This window comes from Lepidochelys kempii, chromosome 6 (genome assembly GCF_965140285.1).
Source record: "Lepidochelys kempii isolate rLepKem1 chromosome 6, rLepKem1.hap1, whole genome shotgun sequence".
Classification (NCBI taxonomy): Eukaryota; Metazoa; Chordata; order Testudines; family Cheloniidae; genus Lepidochelys; species Lepidochelys kempii.
Window position 1 is genome coordinate 57,638,542 of NC_136385.1, and position 23,173 is coordinate 57,661,714.

A 23,173-nucleotide genomic window follows, 5' to 3' on the forward strand; every position below is an offset into this window, starting at 1 on the left:
TTGTCTGGTTACACTGCAGTGGTTTTATTTAACAAGGAAACCCTTGTTCTCAAACACCTTAGCTAGGTAAAATAGTAAGTCAGGCCCCCAAAAAATCATGGTTTTAAAAATTTATTCAGGTTGCGTTCTTGTTGTTTGACTTGTGGTGATGGTGGAACCTTTATGGGTCATGTTTGCAAGCATTTCTTTGCTGCCGTGAGTGCTAGAAACTTTTTAAAATGTATTTTTTCAATGAAAGCTGAGATTCTTATGTAATCAAATGAAACCAGGAGCGGGGACTTAACATGCATCGTGAGATTCATGATAAAATATTGAAGCTTGGCAACATTGTAATCCGTGAACCAAAAAGCCAAGAATAAAAACACAACATAGACTCCATTCCTATAATTAACTACATGCTTTAAAAATGAAAACCTGCGTATGTTTTCACTTTGATTCTCCTACATTGTTACTAGCCCAAGGCTGCGGGATGCTATATGGGAATCAGGCTGTGAAAATGAGCAATGTGCCATTGCTGTCCATGGCAAATGTAATGCAAGAAGTAAACAGCATTATTGGTGACTAATTTAGATTTTAAGATATCTGAGTTTGAATCATAGAATATCAGGGTTGGAAGGGACCTCAGGAGGTCATCTAGTCCAACCCCCTGCTCAAAGCAGGACCAATCCCCAACTAAATCATCCCAGCCAGAGCTTTGTCAAGCCTGACCTTTAAAAACTTCTCAGGAAGGAGATTCCACCACCTCCCTAGGTAACGCATTCCAGTTTTTCACCACCCTCCTAGTGAAAAAGTTTTTCCTAATATCCAACCTAAACCTCCCCCATTGCAACTTGAGACCTTTAATCCTTGTTCTGTCATCCACTACCACTGAAAACAGTCTAGATCCATCCTCTTTGGAACCCCCTTTCAGGTAGTTGAAAGCAGCTATCAAATCCCCCCTCATTCTTCTCTTCCGCAGACTAAACAATCCCAGTTCCCTCAGCCCCTCCTCATAAGTCATGTGTTCCAGTCCCCTAATCATTTTTGTTGCCCTCTGCTGGACGTTTTCCAATTTTTCCACATCCTTCTTGTAGTGTGGGGCCCAAAACTGGACACAGTACTCCAGATGAGGCCTCACCAATGTCGAATAGAGGGGAACGATCACGTCCCTCGATCTGCTGGCAATGCCCCTACTTATACATCCCAAAATGCCATTGGCCTTCTTGGCAACAACGGCACACTGTTGACTCATATCCAGCTTCTCGTCCACTGTAACCCCTAGGTCCTTTTCTACAGAACTGCTGCCGAGCCATTCGGTCCCTAATCTGTAGCGGTGTATGGGATTCTTCCGTCCTAAGTGCAGGACTCTGCACTTGTCCTTGTTGAACCTCATCAGATTTCTTTTGGCCCAATCCTCCAATTTGTCTAGGTCCCTCTGTATCCTATCCTGACCCTCCAGTGTATCTACCTCTCCTCCCAGTTCAGTGTCATATGCAAACTTGCTGAGGGTGCAATCCACACCACCCTCCAGATCGTTAATGAAGATACTGAACAAAACCAGCCCGAGAACAGACCCTTGGGGCACTCCACTTGATACCGGCTGCCAACTAGACATGGAGCCATTGATCACTACCCATTGAGCCCGACAATCTAACCAGCTTTCTATCCACCTTATAGTCCATTCATCCAGCCCATACTTCTGTAACTTACTGGCAAGAATACTGTGGGAGACCGTGTCAAAAGCTTTGCTAAAGTCAAGGAACAACACTTCAAGGAATCACTTCATTGCTGTTAGTGTAAAAAGTTTGACTCCATGGTTGAGTCCCTTCTGGACACGCTGCTTCCATGAGACCCACAAGGCATAAGCCAACAGTAATAATTAATGAAAACCTCTGCAATTTCCCAGGCATCCAGTCTTTTCTGCATACAAGTTCTTTGGGGCAGGGACTCTGTGTTTGATTCTATGCTGTTCACAAAAAAGTTTTTGACTTCACAAATAAGAGATGGATATTTTTCCCCAAATATGATTTTTGTCTTCAAAGAGAAGCCTGGTTACTTGAGTTGCAGTTTAAAAATTTTATTAAGATGATGGTTTTAAAAAGTGAATGGCACAGATTTGAAGCATAAAAGTTTCTTGTTATCAGGGAATAACGTACAGGTTATCAAGGGTGCGAAGTTTGGTTTAGGATCGGATGGCATAAGGAAGACATAGTCTGTAATAAGAAAAGGAGTACTTGTGGCACCTTAGGGACTAACAAATTTATTTAAGCATAAGCTTTCATGAGCTACAGCTCACTTCATTGGATGCATTCAGTATTCCTGATTGGGGGTAAAAGGTTGACAGGTCAAAGTACAGACATTGAGATATGAGGGTATGTTGTTCATATAACGGCTATGTTCAGGTGTGGAGTATATAATGAGTGGATACGATGATGAGGATGGATTGACCCTCATTTGATGAGATTTAACGTTCAGTGAGATTATGGTTCCAGTTCATATGGTCCAATGGACAAAGTCTCTGTCTCTTTCTTGTAGTCGAAGCACGATGTCGTTCCGGCTCACACCTCGTGGTACTGTCGGTGGCCGGTGACGTGTTCGATGTAGATGTCCCTGGACCGTCGGATGTTGTCTGAGACCATGAGGCACCTCATGAGCCATGCGTAGCGTCTAATACACATACAACTCTTAGCTCTTCCCAGGATGGGATGATCAGTGCTTGCCCTCTCTCAACTCCTCCTCTTCTCCTGCTCACTACCCTTTTTCTATCACCACACATGCACAAATGTGCATTCCAATTGCTGCTAGAGGCTGAAATCATCCTTCCCCATTTTCCCCTTTGTTGCTGTACTGCTCTTTTCCTTCCTTCCCAGTGCAGTTTATCTCCTTGTGCTAAGTAGAATGGAGGATCTAACGGGTCTTCTCCCTATTGTTTAAAATTTTTATTACAGTAATACCCAGAGGCCACAATCAGGATCAGGACTGCATTGTAGTAGGTACTCTACAAACACAAGCACAGTTGTCCCCAAAGTAATTGCAATGTAAAATGGTATAGGGAGTTTCATTGTTTTGATACTTCATATATTTCTTACTAAATGCCACCTATCCCCTTTTGACATGACGGGAAATGTTTAGGAGTGAATAGATGGAGGAGAGGGCCTTACAGATCAATTAAAAGAGGACATTCTAATATCTCTGATCCTTTCCCTTTCTTTGTGGTACTCCTGTATGCATTCTGTGCTGCTGCCCTACAAACAGCTTGGCTCATTTAGTGGTGGCCCTGACTTCAGGGTATCCCAGTCAATCAGGTATTCATACTATGGTAATGGGGGCATGTAAGTTCCTAGTTAGATACCTTCTTTCTTTAGTGTATTTGCATACTGCAGTTCTATTAATTCAAATGAAATGTACCTGTTCTGTTTAGTATTTGAAACCATGCTAGTGTCAACCATGATTACACATGGTGGTTTCTAGCACCATTTATCTGGTGAGTTGAGACTTTCATTTGGAAAAAACATGCCATAACCATGTATTTTATAATATGATACCCTGGGGGCAAGGGGTGGGGAATGAGAAGGGAAACTCTTTCCACACTAATAAGGGAAATGGTATAAGCAACAGCCATAATTATTGCTAGCCTAGTGTTCATCATTGGATGCCCACAGCCTAACAATGAATTACGGGGATGGAAGGAAAGTAAACACAGATGTGGCAGTTGACAGTACAACAATGCAATTGATATGCATTCCTACTCACAAGTGACTTTCAAAGTATGTCGTTGAGGGTTCTTAATGTGTCGCTGATTTTCCCATTAAATGAACTCACTTTATAGGTAAAGAGTTTCCACCTAACCCTCCAATTTCTAGCTCTGCAAAGTTAGCATGACTTGAAGAATCAATCTGGGCTTTTTTTCCCCGCTTCTCTTACATCAAATCCTATAATAAAGGCCTTGCAGGCCAAATAACGACCTAATGTCACCTATGCAACCTCTTTATTGTCAGTGTAACACAGATGCAACTGACTGGAACTTAGTAAACTATTTTGTTGGTATTGCACAAGGTAGAATAGAATCCCCTGTGTTCTGTCTTAGCTTCATCAGCAGTAGCTCTACACACACAACTCTACTGCTGATCAACTGGGAAACAAGAATACAAGAGAGGTTGGAAATGTTTACCTGGGTTTTGGTCAGGAACTCTTTTTAATCTGTCTGTACAGTGCCTGATGCAATGGAGTTCTGATCTGTGACTGGGGCTCCTAGATCTTATAGTAACACAAATAATTAATAATAAAAGTCTACAGCCCGTGAATGGTCACGTGCTTCTGGGCTATGTTACAACCTTTTAGTCCATCCTTCTAACCCCATGTTCTCCAGTTATTCTTCTGGCACCTATCATTGGGCGCAGAGGATTTAAAGTTCTAACTTGAGACTTTTCACCAGCATCAATAACTTGATCCAATCTGCAAAGATTTTTGGCTTCAACTAGCTTCTCTCTTCTCCAGTGATGCCAGGCAACTGGAAGCAGTAATTAAAAAAAATTAGGCCACTTGGCTTTCTATATATAGAAGCACTTCTGATCCCAAGAAACCAACTCTCTCATGCAGTCTGTTTTTAGCTGTCAGTGTTTGTAAATTAATATTAACGATGCTAGTCTTAAGTAATTCTTTTAAATGTCTTAGTATTTTTCCTTTGCTATTCCAAGTTTTTTTAATTTTAAAATAGTAGTTTTAAAAAAAAAACCTGTCTGTACCTCCGTCTCTTCTACTTTCTTCTTCTTCTTCATCAGAATGCTAAGTTGACCAAGGTTCCCTCCGCTGAAGGGCATCATAGTCTTAGAATGCACCTGACTTGCATCAAAGTCAGTCTGGTGTTGATGTCAGCCAGAAGGACTAATTTCAGCTTTGGGATCCTGTGCACACCATTTCTTATAAATTACATATGAAGCTCTCTGCGTATTGCAGAGATTTAAAAAGATGAAACAAATTAAATATTCATTGAAGGCGTGGAGAGTAGAAGGGGAAAAAGGCAGAGATACAATGACTGGTGAAAGAAGTAAAGTGTGAAAATCAGAATTTAATTGTATGGCAGATGTTAAAACAGTTCATAACGTTTACTTTCTCCATTTTGTTTAATCATTCACCCATTTCAAAAAATTTAGTTTAGCCAACATCTCAATATACAGCTGAAAAGCTAAAGAGAAGTAAATATTTACTGTCACTAGGAGGCTTAAAGATCTAACGTTTTTTTTTGTTTGTTTGTTTGGTTTGGTTTTTTGGTGCCTCCCCAGTAAAAATGTGTGAGCTGATTTTTCAGAGGTTCTGATCACCCACAATTCCAACTGGATTTTTTCTACAAAGACAGAGAAATTCTAAAGTTCCAGTATCAAAGAATAAGCTTTGGAGACAGCATGATCTGTTCCATGGTTTTTCAGTCTGGAAGTCACAACCATCCTCCCTTTCTCTGTGTGTCTGTCTTTGTCGGAAGGAGATCCTAAAACTGTGTGCAAAAGGTTGAAAACGACTCATCTATTCAGGAGCTTATTACCACACCCATCACTGTGGAATTGGCACACTTTCCATAATGCAGTAAGCAATGTGACTAGCATCTTTGAGGACAGAGTTGGGGACTGAGCCTCAGGACTCCTGCATTTTATTTCCAACTCTGCCACTGATTCACTACTTCACCTCTAAGTATGTTCATCTGGAAACAGAATGCAATAATTCTTACCTCACTCACAGGAGACAAGAAGGAAGGTCCAGTGGTTAGGACACTAGTCTGAAACTGTGAATACCTGGGCTCAGTTCCCTATTCCAATGCAGATTTCCTTTGTCATTTAGTCTCTCTGTGCCTCAGTTCCCCAGCTGTGAAATGGTGATAATAGCACTTCCGTCCCTCACTGGGGTTTTGTGAGGGGTGGGCATTTGATTCCTTACATTGATAAATAAAATTTACTGGGTGCTCAGATACTACTGTGATGAGGGTCATATAAGTGCATAAGGTAGGAACATTGAGATTTACTGTTAATTAACACTGATAAAGCATTTGAGATCTGCAGTTGAAATGTACTTTAGAGATTGAAAATGTTACGAGTTTGTCGTTAGATTCTTAAGTGGCTACTTCTTATTTCAGGCTGTTTTTCAGACTCTGTTAAGATTTAATCACATCACTTGTTTACCCTGAGGTTTTACCTAAGAATGTCAAGAGAGGAGTGTAGTCATAATGCAGGATAAATGGATACATTGCTCTGTCTATGCTCATTACTATCTTTCCTTCTGGGTCTGATTTTTGTGAAATTTCTCCCAGACATCTTGTGTAGTCCTTTTTATGTCTTCAGTGGGTTCTGGGCTTCCAAATCTGTATGCCGACACCAAGGAGTTCTGAATTTTGAGTTAAATTTCAATGAATTTATGATTTTGGCTTAGGTTATAATATGACTAAATCGTGCTTCAGAAATATACATCCCAGTTAGCACCCAGTGTTTTTTTTCCCCAGGTACTAGTTGCTCCAGTAATCTTCCAGGAGAAGAAACTGGGCTACTAATGAAAGAGAAAATCAGAGTAGATTAAGCATCTGAGATCCTTTTATTCTGAACTTTTAGTGGCCTGATCTAGCAAAGTACTTAGCACTCTGCACTTCCACTAAAATCTCACTGAGTTGAGGATCCTCGGTACCTTGTAGGATAGGCTTATTATGTAGGAGAAGAAGGAAAGGGGTGGAATGTCATTTCTAGAGTGTTGCTTCTGCACCTTAATAATTTAGGGTTTGTATTAGATGTGTCCAGAGGAAGGTGATTTATAATGGGTGTGTCTCTTTCTCTGTTTTTTACAGGCCCCTGTCATGAGAGAAACCATGATGGCAGCCATGACAAGCAGAAGTACTTCAGTGACCCCCAAGAGTCTGTAATAACAGCTGAGGAAGAAAACTCTGAGGGAGATATAGAAGAAGATCCAGAAGCCTTTGTTCAGAGTTCAACAGGAGACCCTTCCTCCCTGAGACTGGAAAGTAAGTCATCCTTAGAATTTCGGTGCATGCTTGGACAATGAGCCACTTTCTACACTTCAAGCCGAGCTTCCTTTTCGGAAGAGCTGTTTTCCTTCCTATAGATATGCTCTCCAGTTTTGCTTGCCACAAGGATGAAACACTTATGACAAGACAGAAGAAAGGCTATTTCTTCAGTTGATTTCTTTTATGATCTTTCAAGTCCTTCCCAAACAGCAGACAAATTAAAGGTGCTGCAGCCAAGGCTATGACCGAGTTTCTTTTACCTTTCACGTTCCCTGTTTCTTTTAGTTTGTGTGGGCAAAAACACAGGCTGTGTACAATACTCTCATTTACTGGAACATGACTTGTTTCTCGAATTGCTGCTCCTCCCAAAGTGAAATAATAATGGAACCTTTAAGACGTTATAAAGTTTTTAAAATAGTGTGTGAAGCATCTTTGACACATTCTGCCTCTTTAATGTGAGTTTTACTAGGGGTGTACTGTAGAAGGCCTTAAAGCAATCCCTGCATGACATAAGAGTCAGAGAATTGTGTGCATTAATATTTAACACGCTTCAGATTTTGAACTCCTCAGACCGCAATCCTGGTGAGTTTTCCTCCCTTTTACTTTCCCTAGTGAAACACAATAGTAATGAGGTAAACTGCTGAAATGGATCTTGATAAGTTTCACTCTGTCGCACTTGAAAACTCCTTATTTTGTCTCCTTAATCCAGGGAGAGAGAGGAAGAGAAACAAGTAACCTTTAAAGCTGATCCTATTCTGTTCCCCACTCTTCTTCCTCAAGCCTAACAGAAAAAAGTATTAGGGTCCAAGTAAAAGCCCAGAGAGTAGAGTATGGTCCAGATTTAAGGATACTATTTCCTAGAACACACTATGTTCATTTGTATAGCCATCTCATTCTCACCTTAGTAATTCGAGAGGTAAGATCAGGACATGGAGAGTTTTACTCCATGTCAGGGCTTGGCTACGCTTGCAAGTTAGAGCACATTAAATCAGCCGCGGGCGCCCTAACTCCTGAGGTGTCCACACTAGCAAGGCACTTAGAGTGCCTGGACTCTGCAGCTGGAGCACTCCTGGTAATCCACCTCCATGAGAAGCATAAAGTTTGATGCGCCCCGGCTGAAACTCCCGGGCGTCAGTGTGGACGACGCATTGCATTACTGCACTGTGATTGGCCTCCGGAAACATCCCATAATCTCCTGAAGTAAAGTGGCCACTCTACTCACTCTCTCAACTCTGCTGCAGGCATGCAGATATCCCACAGGTTCTCAGTCTTTTGTATTGGTGACCCCTTTCACACAGCAAGCCTCTGAGTGCAACCCCCCATTATACATTAAAAACACTTTTTTATATATTTAACACCATTATAAATGCTGGAGGCAAATCAGGGTTTGGGGTGGAGGCTGACAGCTTGCAACCCCCCCACCCCATGTAATAACCTCACAACCCCCTGAGGGGTCCCGACCCCCAGTTTGAGAACCCCTGGGATATCCCCTTTGAAAGCTCCCTTTCTGACAGGGGACATGCTTATCTGCTGCAAGACAAAGCAAATTACTGTGGAATGCCGGGGGGGGGGGGGCCTGCAACTGTCTGAATTTACAAGACAGCATGCTGACACACTCTCTGCCCCCCAAAACACAGTCTGTCCCCCAACATACACACAACACACTCCCTGTCACACTCCCCGCCCCCCTCTCCCCCCCATTTGAAAAGCATGTTGCAGCCACTTGTACACTGGGATAGCTACCACAATGGACTGCTCTCTGTGGCGTTGCAAGAGCTGCTAATGTGGCTGCACCAGTGCGCTTGCAGCTGACAGTGTAAACACACGGCAGCGTTTTCCCTGCTGCGGTCTCCAAAGGCTGGTTTAACTCCCAGCGCTCTACATCTGCAAGTGTAGCCATGTCCTCAGTGCTCAAGCTCAGAAGGCTACAGAGAAGCAGCTGTCTATCTTCCCACTGAAACAAAGACAATTGTCATGGACAGGGAGAAGAAGAATGAGAATTGATCTAGAGTTGTCCACTTTTGAATCAGCAATTGATGAAGCATCATTATGCAAAGACCTATATTTTCCTAAAGACTTTCCAATAGCTTCTGACCATTTGTGATGCACAGTGAGCGAGCAGTGATCTTCCTATTCAATACTTCTGATTCTGAAAAAATAAAACAGCAGTTGGTACTGAGAGTACAACTGCCATGGTCATGGTAAGGTCTAAATTTCACCTAAAACTTGTTTGCTTATGTCACTTTTCAGAGTCGTTTGTGTGCATGCGTGTGTTCATGGTGAGGAAGGGGATTCATTCAAATGAAATATTTCAGTTCTATTTATTAAAACAAAATATTGTCATCAATCCAGCTTTCATGAGCAGCCCTATAATAACAAACCATGCAACTCAACAGTTTTGAAGAACTTTAACAAGCCAGGGTGTGTTGAATAAAAATCAGTTTTCCGGCTCTCAAAAAGTGGAAACTGTGATTTTTTTTTTGTTTGTTTGGGTTTTTTTTTTTTTTAAATTGTAGGAAGTTCCTTGCTTGGTGTTTACTTTTTTTTAATGAAAGGTCTTAGATGGTCTGCATCATATTTGTACAGGTAGAAGACTTTAGGCATAATCCCTTTGTACTGCCTTTGGATACTATTGTAACACACATAATTTTAGTGACACTTACTGACATTTCATTTCAGACACAGTTGTTGCAGAAAGCAATGACTCAGAAGGGATGGAGAGTTTGGGAGATGCTCAGATGTCTGAAGAGATGTTGGCCTTGGTAGACGAGTTTGAAAATTCCTGGTCTCTTGAAGCCTTTGAGGGGGCACTGGAGGTGAAAGGTCGTCGGATGGACTTGCAGGGAATTCGGGTTCTAAAGACGGGTTCTCAGGACGGGCTGGCTAGCTCCTGTTTTGGAGATTGTGGAGATGATGATGAAGCTGAATGGGTAAGAGCACTCATTTGCAAGATATAGTTTAGTAGCATTCATAAGTCATATGCTAATTTACCATGACTGTAACAATGATGGTTTGAAGGGAGGCTGAACACTTCAGCCTGGAATACAGAGTCTTTAATCTCTAGGTCACCAGTCTTTCCTGAGTCGTAAATGACCAAAAGACATGACCACCTGAGAGCTGGTTGATGGCCTCTGAGAAATAAATTGGTAGTTTCAGTCCACTTCCTAACAGACAAAACTGCCATCAGCATTGTTACTAATTGACATCTTTATTGGTAGCAAAGAGGCCAAGTATTGAATGAACCATGGAGCTTGAGTACACCTCTTATCTTTGGGGCGGTCCAGGCAAGAGACGATGGTTGAGTCTCACGGCTGGTGAATGAAATTTGCACTTCATTGTGCAGGTAGAGGATTTCATTCTCCTATGCTCTCAGATCTGGCACTTACCAGAACTGAATTCATTTTGATAAATGCATAAATTTAGAGAGACAAGGCAGCTGAAGTAACTTCTATTAGAGCTACTTCTCTGATGAGAGAGCAGCTTTTGAGCTCCACAAAACTCTTCTTTAGGTATTTTTCTGACCTCAAAAAGAGCTCTGTGGAGTGTAAAAACTTGTCTGTTTCATGAACAGAAGTTGGTCCAATAAAAGATTTTTCACCCCCGACTCTCGCATACCCTGGGACCGTGACAACAACATGAAAAACATTAATAAACAATTGTCTTTTTTTAAAAAAATGTATCTACCTTGATGCATTCAGAAAACTAAAAAACAAAATGCTATTCTGCTTTAACTGGCCTTGGACTTTTACCCCCAGTGAAAAATTGTAATAAAAGGGAGGGTACAATATTAACTAAAAGGTCTAGTTAGTGTGAAGATACCTGATGTCCATTTTGATGGTGCTAGGAACAGAACTAAAAGGAAAGTGTTCCAGTTCTGTAGCAATTAAATGGATTTTCTATCACATACACAAATGAATCCTCTAATGTATTTCATTTGTGCAATACAGTATAATTTGGTAGTGGTAACTGTGACAATGTTGTTCTTTCACAGATCACATTCCAGGTCAAACGTTTAAAGAAACCAAAAGCAGAAAGCTTGGATCTTCAGGAGCCCCCTGGGAGAAATGGAGAGGAAGGGGTTAATGCCGAAGATGAAAACCTGTACCAAATGGCTCTGGAGATCAGTGGCCCAAAGATACCCTCCCCTGGACCACCAGGTAAATTACTGTTTTCAGGGAAAGCAAATCCCTCAGTGCCTCACATTCCATTGTATTAATACATTAGATGGATAATAGTGAGATTAGAGAGGTATATTTCGGTCTATATGAATAAGTGGCACAATTAGAATTCTATCCCACAAACATTCTCCTAGGAGCCCCTATTTCTAGAGTGCAGCACAGTTGTGTTTTGTATAGCATCTTTCACCTCAGCTGTTTTTCAAAACACTTTCGGGGGTAAAATGAAAAATAATGAGAGAGAGAGAGAAATTGAGAGGAGAAAAAGCAAGGGAGGAAAGACGTTTTGGGGTAGTATTTGAATGAAGCCAGAGAGATAATGAGGTGGAGAAGTTAGTAGTAATAGTAGTAGTAGTAATTTACCTGGTGTCATTGAAGTGCACAGCATTTTTGTATGTTCAGATACCCCAGTGACAGACACAGTATGAGATACATTTGATATAATGAATGATCCCTGCTCCAAGGACTTTACACTTGAGACAAAAATCAGATATTGTCCCAGTCACAAAGTACTGCTGAGTTTTTATTTTTACTGTTTTCTTTGGTGATGGCCTAAAACAATGACTAGACATCTGTTCCAGATAGCAGGAATTGCAGAAGAGAAGACTCTTGCACCAACTGAGGTGAAGTAAGGTGAAGAGAGAGATGAAGGTTGTGCTAGGGAGCAGAGAGGGAAAGCAGAAGGAAAATAGAAAGAAGCAAGATCTGTAAGATAGGCTTGACGAAAGTGTGAAGGTGTGCATCCACCACAGGAGCCATCAGTGGTATTCTGCACATGCTGGAATCTGAAGCACCTGGAGCCTGGGGATGCCATAGAGGAGAGAGTTCAAATAGTCAAGATGAGATGAAATGAAGGTATGGGGAGGATTTCAGCAGACATGAAGTCTAGATTGTGTTGTCCTTGGGTAATGTTGCAGAGTTGATGCTAGACATATTGGTATTTTCAAGCAAAGGGCTGTCTTACTGCACCAAATTTTAGTCGGTGACCTGTTGAAAGATGGGATGACCAAGTGGGTAAGGTGCTCAACTACAATCCTGAAGGTTGTGGGTTTGAGTATAATTCAATCTCAGACTTAAAGACCACCTCCAGTTCACCCAGCTGCAAAATGGGTAGCTGATCCATTGGAATAGGACAGTCAAAGTGGTTGGACATGATGCTGGCGACATCACATCCTAGTGTACTGTTCGCTGTGAAACCGATATGCCTGGACCATATCATGTCAATGAGCCACTGCTCAGGGAAACTTTTTGACTTTGATCACTTGGGGTGGATTTGACGTTGTGACTTAGGAGGCCATTTCAAAGGTTCTAATACAGTAACTCCTCACTTAGTCGTCTCGGTTAACGTTGTCACGTTGCTGATCAATTAGGGAACATGCTTGTTTAAAGTTGCGCAATGCTCCCTTATAACGTCGTTTGGCAGCTGCCTGCTTTCATAGAATCATAGAATATCAGGGTTGGAAGGGACCCCAGAAGGTCATCTAGTCCAACCCCCTGCTCAAAGCAGGACCAAATTCCCAGTTAAATCATCCCAGCCAGGGCTTTGTCAAGCCTGACCTTAAAAACCTCTAAGGAAGGAGATTCTACCACCTCCCTAGGTAACGCATTCCAGTGTTTCACCACCCTCTTAGTGAAAAAGTTTTTCCTAATATCCAATCTAAACCTCCCCCACTGCAACTTGAGACCATTACTCCTCGTTCTGTCATCTGCTACCATTGAGAACAGTCTAGAGCCATCCTCTTTGGAACCCCCTTTCAGGTAGTTGAAAGCAGCTATCAAATCCCCCCTCATTCTTCTCTTCTGCAGGCTAAACAATCCCAGCTCCCTCAGCCTCTCCTCATAACTCATGTGTTCCAGTCCCCTAATCATTTTTGTTGCCCTTCGCTGGACTCTCTCCAATTTATCCACATCCTTCTTGAAGTGTGGGGCCCAAAACTGGACACAGTACTCCAGATGAGGCCTCACCAATGTCCACTGCTTACAGGATTCTCTGGAAGAGCAACCCCTCCTCGTGGGGATTAGAACCGGGGGAGCTGGCAGCCCCTCCCCCATCAGCTCCCTTAAATTCCCTGTAGGGTATGTGGCTCAGCAGTTGCCTACCAGTAGTTCAGCTGTCCCTCCCCCAACTGCCGTGCTGCTCCTGTCCTGCCCTCTCCCTTGAAGCTGCTCCTTGGAACTTCCTGCTTGCTGGGGGATGGGGGGGAGAGGAGTGCTGATGTCAGAATGTCCCCCTGTTCCTGCCCCCACCCCCGCTCTGTACCCCCTCTCCACAAAGCTGAGGAGGGGACAGGGCTTGGGGGGAGCTTCAGGAAGCTATTGCTTCCTGTCTGATCTGCTTAAAAGGGCAACATACTTGAAGTGCGGTCAGCATACTTAAAGGGGCAATGCACATGTGTCTCACTCATGCATGCACCCCCCAGCATTTTGAAAAGTCAGCACCTGTGCAGCCGTGCATGTGCTGTTCTGGAGGAGGGAGTGGTGCGCTCCAGCTGCGGAGCGTGGGTTCATCATCAAGTTCAGTTTTTGCAGGGAAGTGTTTGCAGCTACTGCCCTGCATCTATTCCGTTTCCTCCCTCCTGCCTCAGTCCACATTGTCTTGTAGAGTGTGAAGCTATGTTAACAGTGGAGTATTAACACTTGGGGGCTCAGCCGAAAGGCATTCCCTGGGAAATATTCCACCCTCTTACTCCACCAGCTCAACCAAGCTTTACAATCATTCATTTCTGGGTACCATATTAAACTGTTGGTTTAAAATTGTTTAAAACTTATATTGTATATGTATACAGTGTGTCTTGTCTGGCAAAAAACATTTCCCTGGAACCTAACCCCGCCCCCCTATTTACATTAATTCTTATGGGGAAATTGGATTCGCTTAACATCGTTTTGCATAAAGTTGCATTTTTCAGGAACATAACTACAACGTTAAGTGAGGAGTTACTGTATGCGCTTTTAATAAGCTCCCATTTTAGCAGTTGGAAGACTTGGATTTGTTTAATATTTAAACAGTAAAGATTACTTGAGGCTAAGCAGGTTGGAAATTGGATTGTACCTGTGACCTTACACTCGCCCATAATGCTGAGCTCCCAAATATTATCTAGCTATCTCGGTCATAGATATTTGTATGGTGTCCGTTACTATAGTATCTGAGCATCTCATATTCTTTATTGTATTTATCCTCTCAATACACCTGCGAGGTAGGAAGTAATATTTATCCCCATTTTACAGATGGAGAGCTGAAGCACAGAGAGGCAAAGTGACACGCCCAGGGTCATGTAGGAATCTCTGCTAGAGCAGGGAAATAAGCTCAAATGTCCCACTTCCCAGGCTAGCTCCCTAACCAGTAGACCATCCTTTCTCTTGTTATATATTATCATTCCTTAGTGAGATGATCACCACCACCACCAGCAGGGTGGGCTCAGAAATGCCCATGTGAACTACTGAATACCGAAAAGTGAAATGCATTCCACAGTACCAACATGCTGAGAAATGATTACCCTGGCATGAATTTTCCCACTGACACACTGAGTGCAACTTCCCTTAACGGGCCTCTAATCAATGTCTTCTATGAGTTGATGTAATAGATTTATTTTAATTTTGCAAAAATAAAGGGAAAGCACTTTCATGCAGGCGTAGGGGGTAAGATTTGGATCCAAATGGCGAAAGAAAATCAAGTAAGTAGAAATAGATCTTGAAATGCTGCCTAGGCAATGTATTTAGCTCTTTGCTTGCTTGCTTTTTTTTCTCTACATAGTATTGTTGATGTTATTAAGCACTGTAATAGTGAGAACCATATAGGGCCAGCATAGTTAGCCTCTTGCTGAGCTATTTAATGGCTAAAATGTTTTTCTGTTTATATACACTCCACTTGTTTTGAAACTCCCATGTGAGAGACAGTATTGACTGGTGATTAAAACAGGAAATCTGAAATGTTAGGGCCTGTTCCAAAATGCACTGAAGTCAGTGGAAAGACTTCAGTGGGTTTTGGCCAACTGGTCTTATTCCTTACTTTGTGACTGATCTTCTGAGTAACCATGGACAAATTATGTCCCTGCCTCAATCTACTCATCTGTAAAATGGGAAGAATAATATTCACCAACCTAATGGGGATTTCCGAGATTTAATTTCTTAATGGTTTCTAAAGTACTCTTAGATCCACAAGCAAGACGGTGTAAAAGTTATCATCCATCATGATCAATAATAATGTTATTCCCTGAAAAATATTGACATTATTCCATCTCACCATGAAACAAGAAGAACAGAAGCTACAATAATCAAAAAATATTTGCATTGATTCTGGAAGTAACTGCAGAACTGACAAGGAAAGCTCAGCACCTCCTTGGTAATATTTTCTATTTAATAATTGACCTCAAGAAAGTTCAAGTGCACAAATGCAGGTAACACGTTGCTTTTTTTGTGTGTAACCCAGAGAATTATTATTCTTAAACTTCAGATGTGGAAAGGTATTAATGAAAAGGTTTTTAAACATACATATTGTAGCCTGTCATATCCTATTAGGCTCCAATCCAGCAATCAGATCACCATAGGCAGACCTCTGGGTTCCATACAGGTGTGGGGCTCTTTTCACAGGGATCCAATTGCAGGATTGAGCTCGTAGCTCTTTGAGGCAGGGAATACCTCACATGCCTCTACATGTGTAAAGTGCTGTGTAAATCTGACGCTTTATAAATCTTTAAAAATGAATCTTTGTAGCTTGCTTCTTTTTTTTTTTTATGATAATTCCTTGTATTACCCGCTTCTTTCTAGGAAAAAGGCGCGACTATCGCAGCCTGGGCTGGCCAAGTCCTGATGAGTGTTTGAAACTCCGGAGGGTGGAGTTCACTACTGTAGCCAGCACATGGCTAGCTGTTTCTGCTAAAAATATTGAGTGAGTATCATGCATGTGAACTTAAGTAATTGGGGTAGGGTGGCTATATGGTGGTCTTATGTACGTATGCCAAACATCTTAGTGGCCCACTAAAGCAAATGGCAACTCTACTATGGCTTCAGCCAATCTTGATACCACCTCTATGGTAGTCAATCCAAGGAGGTGAGTCTTTAACATGGAGCCAACAGCAGGGCTGGGGACTGAGACAGCCCCTTTTTTCTTTGCTTTGAGGGTGTCCGTCCCTGTGGGTCACCCACATTTGCCATTTAGGGGTAGTGGTAGATCCTCAGTTGTTTCAGGCGGTCCTCTAGCAGCAATGAACAGGGCAGCTATTTTCTATCTGTGCTTGGCAAGAATCTTTTCTCTCAAATACAAACCATGTTACTGTTGTCCCTGCCCCTGTCACCTCAATATACATGGGGATCCTCCTCCGTAAATCCATTCTTGTGCGGAATCCTGCAGCCTATTTGTTATGCACAGTATCTTGTGAGCATGACACCAATGCTCCCAGGTTTACCTGGGCTGCCTGCTGGTTTCCAGATGGTGTTTAAGGACTGAGAGAGTGCTGCCTGTGAGTGATAGTGTTGTAGTTGCGGTCAATGGAGGTGCTGAGTTAGATCCCAGTGATATAATAAAGAGGAAGCTGTCAGCAGGTCATTCTCCAGCAGAGCCTTTCGACTCTGGACCTTGATACCCACCTTGGTCGGAATCTGTTGACATTCAGGGATTGCTGCAAAGGCCATCTATTTGCTCGGGCTTTGGGGAAGGGCTGTGGGTTTGCATGGGTATATTTTGGTTTTTTGATTTACATACTGGTTAGTTTAATTTTTGTTTTATTCTGTTGTTGAGTGGTTTTTCCTTGTAATGACTGTTATTTAAAACAAAATAAATAGACTATTTCCCTTCCCCTTTTCTCATCCCTTTCTAGCCCATTCTGTAATATTGCAAGTCCCCTTTGTATTTGGATTCTTCACAGAAGAGAATATAAAACCTATTGATTAGGCAGACAGAGGAGGGTGAGCTGTCTTGGATTTGAAAACCTGCTCTAACTAATGCAAACACTGAGCCAGGTTGGGGGTGGGTGGGTTGTGTGAGCTGTATAATCATACGTGTATGAAGTGCTAATGGAAAAACTACCAATATACCTCCATCCTTGGTGACCTATATCAACTCTGCTGCTGTAAGGAAACTAGCTTGTGGTTAACGGCCACTCTTGAAGAAGAGCTCCGTGTGAGCTCGAAAACTTTCTGTCTCGCAAGCAGAAGATGGTTCAATAAAAGATATTATCTCGCCTACCTTGTTTCTCTACCACTTAGTTATGCAATCTAATAAGATAGACAAGCATCAACTAGAATGGGTTAGCAAAGAAGGCTGCTGTTTTAGAATTTTGTCTTCAGAGTGAAGGTCAAATTCTTCCTGTTCTCCAAATGAGGTTCTGCCAGCATCCAAACAAAACTTACCTGCTAGATAAGCTGTTTTTGTTAATTGACTCCTCCCTCTCCTTCTCCTGACCAGGAGGGTCTTGTATGACTTAGAACTTGTTTTAATTCCTTTCTAGCATTACAGAGCACATCGATTTTGCCACACAGCTGCAAGAACCAGCCATGGAGCCCCTTTGCAGCCCCAATCTACCTGCCAGTATGCACACCTTGGACCATCTGCAAGGGGTTTCCAATCGGGCTAGCCTGCATTACACTGGAGAGAGTCAGCTAAAAGAGGTACACTTCTGTCTTCAGACTGCAGTTTGGTGGCTATCTGAGATTTTAAGAATCAAGAGGCAATTAGGTTTATGTTAAGGATAGGATAGTTCCAAGGATTTGTAATAGGCTAATGAACCTTTCCTCGCTGATTGACTGTTCATGGGTAGTAATGGATGAATACTACCATCGAATGGGTATTCAGCAGCTTATGATGATCTCACATCATTTTTTAGTAGCTCAGAGGCCATATTGTTAATTCCCTTGTTGGCTTTCTAAACAAAAGAGATGAGAATCAAATGGTCCCTGGACACTGAACTGCCTCCTCATTCCTAGAAGTGGTCCCTCTAAGACACACTGGAGAGGAAATTTGTAAAGCAACTGCCGCCAAGGCTGTATCTATTCTGTGGCTAAACAGTCGCTAGAGCTGTCAATCTGGGATCTTTTGCCAATAATGAAGTTATGTAAAGAAAAGTTTGCCATGTATGTTGAGCAGATCACAAAATGCTGAATCCTTTCTCGTCATGTCTTCCACATTTCAGTATTGTACTTCAGGGGCCCTGTTCTCACTGTAGCATGCACAAAAGCCCCCAGATATGCAGGCAACACAGAGTGCTTCTTAGGGGAGGGATCAGGTCTTTGCTGGGAGACAGCATCAGATTTTAAGAAGCCATTTTCTTACCTGTTTTTCCTTGATTTCATCTTGTCAATTTCCATCCTCTAAGCACCTGCCTTTTCCTCCTTCCCAGGTATTACAGAATCTTGGCAAAGACCAATATTCACCACAGTCATTAGAACAAGTCGGAACTCGAATAGCCAAAGTTTTGGAAAAGGTATGTGTGTGCGACAAACAAAATTGAAGCAGGGTCTTATAGTGTCCTGTTCTTTACTTGCCTGACAGTCCAGCCTCAGGGCTATGTGTCTAGAAACTCAGTCTAGGATGATAGTTTAAAGAGAGTTCTGTCTCTGTGCAGTACCTACAATTGCTTGTACGCTTTTTTCTGACCCACCTTCTGTGCTTATACAACATGAGGTGAATCCATCAGATCTCTGTGCGTATCACTTTAATAAAATAAAACGTTTAAAGTATTCAACCCATATGACATCATCTGTGTACTGGGCAGTGTTTTCATTCTTCTTCACTGGCTTCCAGCTGAGGATCTTAAAGAACTTTGAAAACATTAATAAATGGAGGCTTGGCACACCCCTGCCAAATAGGGACAGTACTGTTAAGTCTGTTTTAAAGCTGAGGAAACTAAAATATTGAGAGATTAATGTCCAGATTCTCCTCTCTTACACAGTTACAACTCCCACTGAATCCAGTGAGCTTCACCCAAATAAGTGAACCAGGAATTTGCCCTGTGGTCTACCACAGGCCTCTCACTAAGACTTTGGCTGGGTTAAGCATAGAACACAGATCATCCATCAGCTAGTTTTATTCCTTAGCCATATATCCTATCCAAACACTGCAAGCCTGCTACTGAGTTAATAGCAGAGGTGAAAGTAAGCCAGTACAGTCTGGTACGGCGTACCAAACCTGCAGTGGCCGGAGTCCCGGGCCCTTTAAATCACCGCTGGAGCCCTGTTGCCGCTAACCTGGGGCTCAGGCAGTGAGGCTCGGGTGGCGCTTTAAAGGGCCCGGGGCTCCAGCAGCAATTTAAGGGGCCCGGAGCTATGCTGCAGTAGGGGTGGCTGGAGCCCCGGGCCCTTTAAATCGCCCCGGGGCTCTCAGCTGCCACTGCAGCTGAGAGATCCAGGGGCCTTTAAGTCATTAAAGGCCCAGCCTCTTCCAATTGAGGCCATGCCCCTGCTCAGGACTCCAGAGTACTGGTAAGTCCTTCAAGTTACTTTCACTCCTGGTTAATAGTGTGCATGTGCGTGTGTGCGTCTCATAGAACAATGGTCAGATTTTATACCTGGATCCAGTTTCATTATATCTGCTGTCTGACTGACATCCACCAAAAGAAGTTGATCAGGTGAAGTTCAGAACACTCTGCTCCAAAGCAGGAAACCCTGAACCAGGCTCATTTATAAAGTTAATGGAAGAGGTTTCCTATTTGGGCATCTCAGTGTCAATGGTCTGTCTTGATATCACTCATTTCAGCAATACTGGACTATCTACTAGCCCTGGAACAACCTAGACTTTGTTAGTTCCATAATGATCCACTACTCTTTGGTAGAGGCTTCTAGATCAGATGCCCACTTTGGTAGGGCTGTCCTGACGTCTTTGTTTAAGTAGGACTCCGACTAGCCATCTCGAAGCAGCCAGATAGCTGCTTGTTAGTTACCAAGAGTGAAATCTGTGTGAACAGTCACTCAGTTATCTACCCTACAGTAACTGTGGTTCTTTAAGATGTAATACATATGGATTCCATGACACCCCCTCCCCCCTTCCCCACAACTATGAAGTCCTCCTCCTTTGGGATTCTGTATTGGTGAAGGAACCGGCGGACGGTTGGGCCTGTTCTTTCTTTTGTGCCTTCAGCTGGCGGGGTGGGGAGGCATAATGACAACTAGGGTGCAGGTGTAGTCCCAACAAACACTGCTGGCTAGGAGAATTCAATCTTACATGCATGGATTGTATGCATGCCAATAGTAGAATCCAGGTGGACAACACATCTGAAAGGACCATAGTTACTTGAGAGTGACTAAACTCTTCTTTCTTTAGGTCAAGCACTCAGAAATTATGAAATGCCAGAATTAAGGTTGTCCTTAATTCTGGCAACACTGATTTGGCCTGCTGGTGCAGATACATTGTTACAGTCCTTAATTACATACTTCCATAGGACTCATGCCTCAAGAGTGTACAAGATGGATGTACAACAGGTCACAATGAAAGTTGCAGAAGCAACCATAAATTTGGCATTTTCAGGCATTTGACTTTGCAACCTAAATAACTTAGCTGTTTTGTATATCTCATTATTAGGCAACAAACTCTTTTCTGCTGCCTTTTGTAAAGGTATACTGTTTAATTTTTAAATGGAAAACATTGCTTATGGATCTGGGGGGAATGTAGAGGGAGGAGGTGGGGCTGGGAGAATGTTTGGTACAGGTTTATGTAATTCTTTTCCCCCTGCTGCATTGTTTTTTTTCAGAATCAGACGTCTTGGGTCCTCTCCAGCATGGCAGCTCTCTACTGGAGGGTGAAAGGTCAAGGGAAGAAGGCAATAGACTGTCTGCGGCAGGCCTTGCACTATGCGCCGCATCACATGAAGGTATGTACAACACTGTTCACTGCTGAAATGAAATACTGGCAGCTCTTCCCAACTTGTGGCTCATATGTAGCCAGATAACGAGTTCTCATCAGTTGGCTCTCATCAACGCCCCCCCAACTAGTGTAAATGTCATATGCACTCTCACCTGGCCAACACATGGACCTAAGATATTAGCCAGTCCTAGTGAAGGTCCTTGAGGCTTTCATCACCTGTTTAATATAGGATGTATTTTTACACAGCAGCAGAAGAACCAGTTATAAGTCTCCCCGAGCCTGGAAAGGCAGGTGAATGTCCTTCAAGACTGACATGCTCAGTAATAAATGGCAGGCAGGCTGTCGATACATACATGAATCCCTTGATCATATGGAGTTGCCTTGCTGCTAAATTTATGTAGGCATGCTGGAACAGGAATTTGCTGTTTCTGCCACCCAGGGATTAGTTAATATGTTCTAGGAATGCTTACTGCTTATATAGCACTTTCCATCTACAAAGAGTTTTACCTCTGTTGGGAAGGTTGGTCATAGTTATTAGCCTCTGTTTACAGCTATGGGAAGTGAGGCATAGAATGGAGAAGGGACGTAGCCAAGTCTACTCAGTGAGTCCATGGCAGAGCTGGGATTAGAACTGAAGGGGAAAAAAGGAAGAATGGTTTTGTCATTAAGGCGTTGGATTGAAATTGGGTGATCTGGGGTCTGTTGCTGGCTCTGCCACAAACTTCCTGGCCCAATCACTTAGTCTTTGTGTGCACCTCTATTCCCCATCTGTAAAATGGCGATAAGGGTGCTTCCCTACCTGAAGGGGTATTGGGAGGAGGTATATGTGTTTGTGCGGTGGTCAGATACTGTGGTGATGGGCTCTTCATGGGTGGAAAGAGATAAATTAGTTTATGCCTGGCTTCCCTGTCCCAAGTACACTCCACCTGACAACACTGTGTCTATTTCACTTCTACTGCATCTGTTTCACTTCTGTAATTCAGTCTTGCTTTGTCCTGCATGTCTTAAAGGAAGACTGGAACTAGGAGATTATGCAGGTTAAGCACCATCAACTTTTTATTTATCTCCCCACCACTTTCTTTTTATTGAACTGTTTAAGGGTCTTCAGAATTGGTTCCCTTAGCAATGTGTTTTGTGGGAGGAATTGGAGTAACATGATTGGCAGTTGTTAGCACACTGCCAACTTGGCATGAACACACCCTTGCAGTGCTGACCAATCTCCAGCAATTTCATGTCATTGCTCAACACCAGAATGCTTTCCAAGCTCAGAACTTGTCTTCCTACTTGAAGGAGCAGCTGTCTCCAGAAAACACGTGGGCTTGGTTTGTTGAAATCCAACAGCTTGAAAACTCTGTGAGGTTTGGCACTGAATGAGCAGCTATTCAATATTTTGTTTTATCCTCGTGTGTGTCTCCATGCCTTATTTACGGAATGTTATTCAAACCCTTTTCTGACTACAGAGTTTCCTTGTAGGTTTTTCTGTGGCACTCTTCACTATAGTATCTGAGTGCTTCACAAACATGAATGAATTTATTTTTACAACACCCGGTGAAATGAGGTACTCTCCCCGTTTTAATGATGGGGAGTGGAAACACAGGGAGACTAATGTCAGAAGTGTCCATTAGCTTTGGGTGCCCAATATGAGATGTCTAGGGCCTGATTTTTTTTTTTAAGAGTACTTAGCATTATGTAGCAATTTGTGTGTTCACATCATAGCTCTCATTGATTTAATTTGCAACTGTGAGTGCTCCGCTCTTCTGTAAATCAGACCCCTGTGAGGTGCCCAGGAAATGAGGAATAAACAAGTAGTGGCCACCTGTGAAAACTGGGTTTATGCAACTTTCCCAGCATCACATAGGAACTCTGTGACAAAGCATTCAGCTGCGTTAACGATAAGACCATCCTTTCTCTTCCCAAAATCCCCTGCCTCATCACTACACACCTTCTAACTTCTGCAACATATGAGAACTTCACTACACAACACTGATTTATCCCCAGCGGAGTCCCGTGGGGGAAAAATAGTATAGGATCATGTAATTAAAGATTATATCATGCATATGCTTAAGGGAGCCAAATTAGGATTGCAGAAGCAACCTTAAAACTAGCATTTCTTAACCTTTGAGTGCTTGACTTTGCAACCATAATGAATGATCTGTTGTTGTAGATTTTTGTGTGTAATTACATTTAAATATTACAGAGATCTGGATTTGTACTTCTGAAGTCTAAACC

The 23,173-nt window shown here is 42.6% G+C and overlaps 1 protein-coding gene across 7 annotated transcripts in view; it reads left to right on the forward strand.

Annotated features, from left to right (window-relative positions):
• The window catches only part of TTC17 (tetratricopeptide repeat domain 17), an 84,402-nt gene that overhangs the window by 57,112 nt on the left and 4,117 nt on the right, over window positions 1-23,173 (forward strand). For 6 of the 7 annotated variants that reach the window (XM_073348043.2, XM_073348038.2, XM_073348039.2 and 3 more), the window contains 7 exons: window positions 6,803-6,976; window positions 9,659-9,909; window positions 10,971-11,136; window positions 15,919-16,039; window positions 17,598-17,757; window positions 18,486-18,569; window positions 20,832-20,951. In XM_073348043.2, the coding sequence (XP_073204144.1) occupies window positions 6,803-6,976; window positions 9,659-9,909; window positions 10,971-11,136; window positions 15,919-16,039; window positions 17,598-17,757; window positions 18,486-18,569; window positions 20,832-20,951 (1,076 nt within the window). Of the gene's footprint in view, window positions 1-6,802; window positions 6,977-9,658; window positions 9,910-10,970; window positions 11,137-11,735; window positions 12,010-15,918; window positions 16,040-17,597; window positions 17,758-18,485; window positions 18,570-20,831; window positions 20,952-23,173 lie in introns of those variants that run through there. The other variant, XR_012159403.2, reaches the window with a different exon arrangement.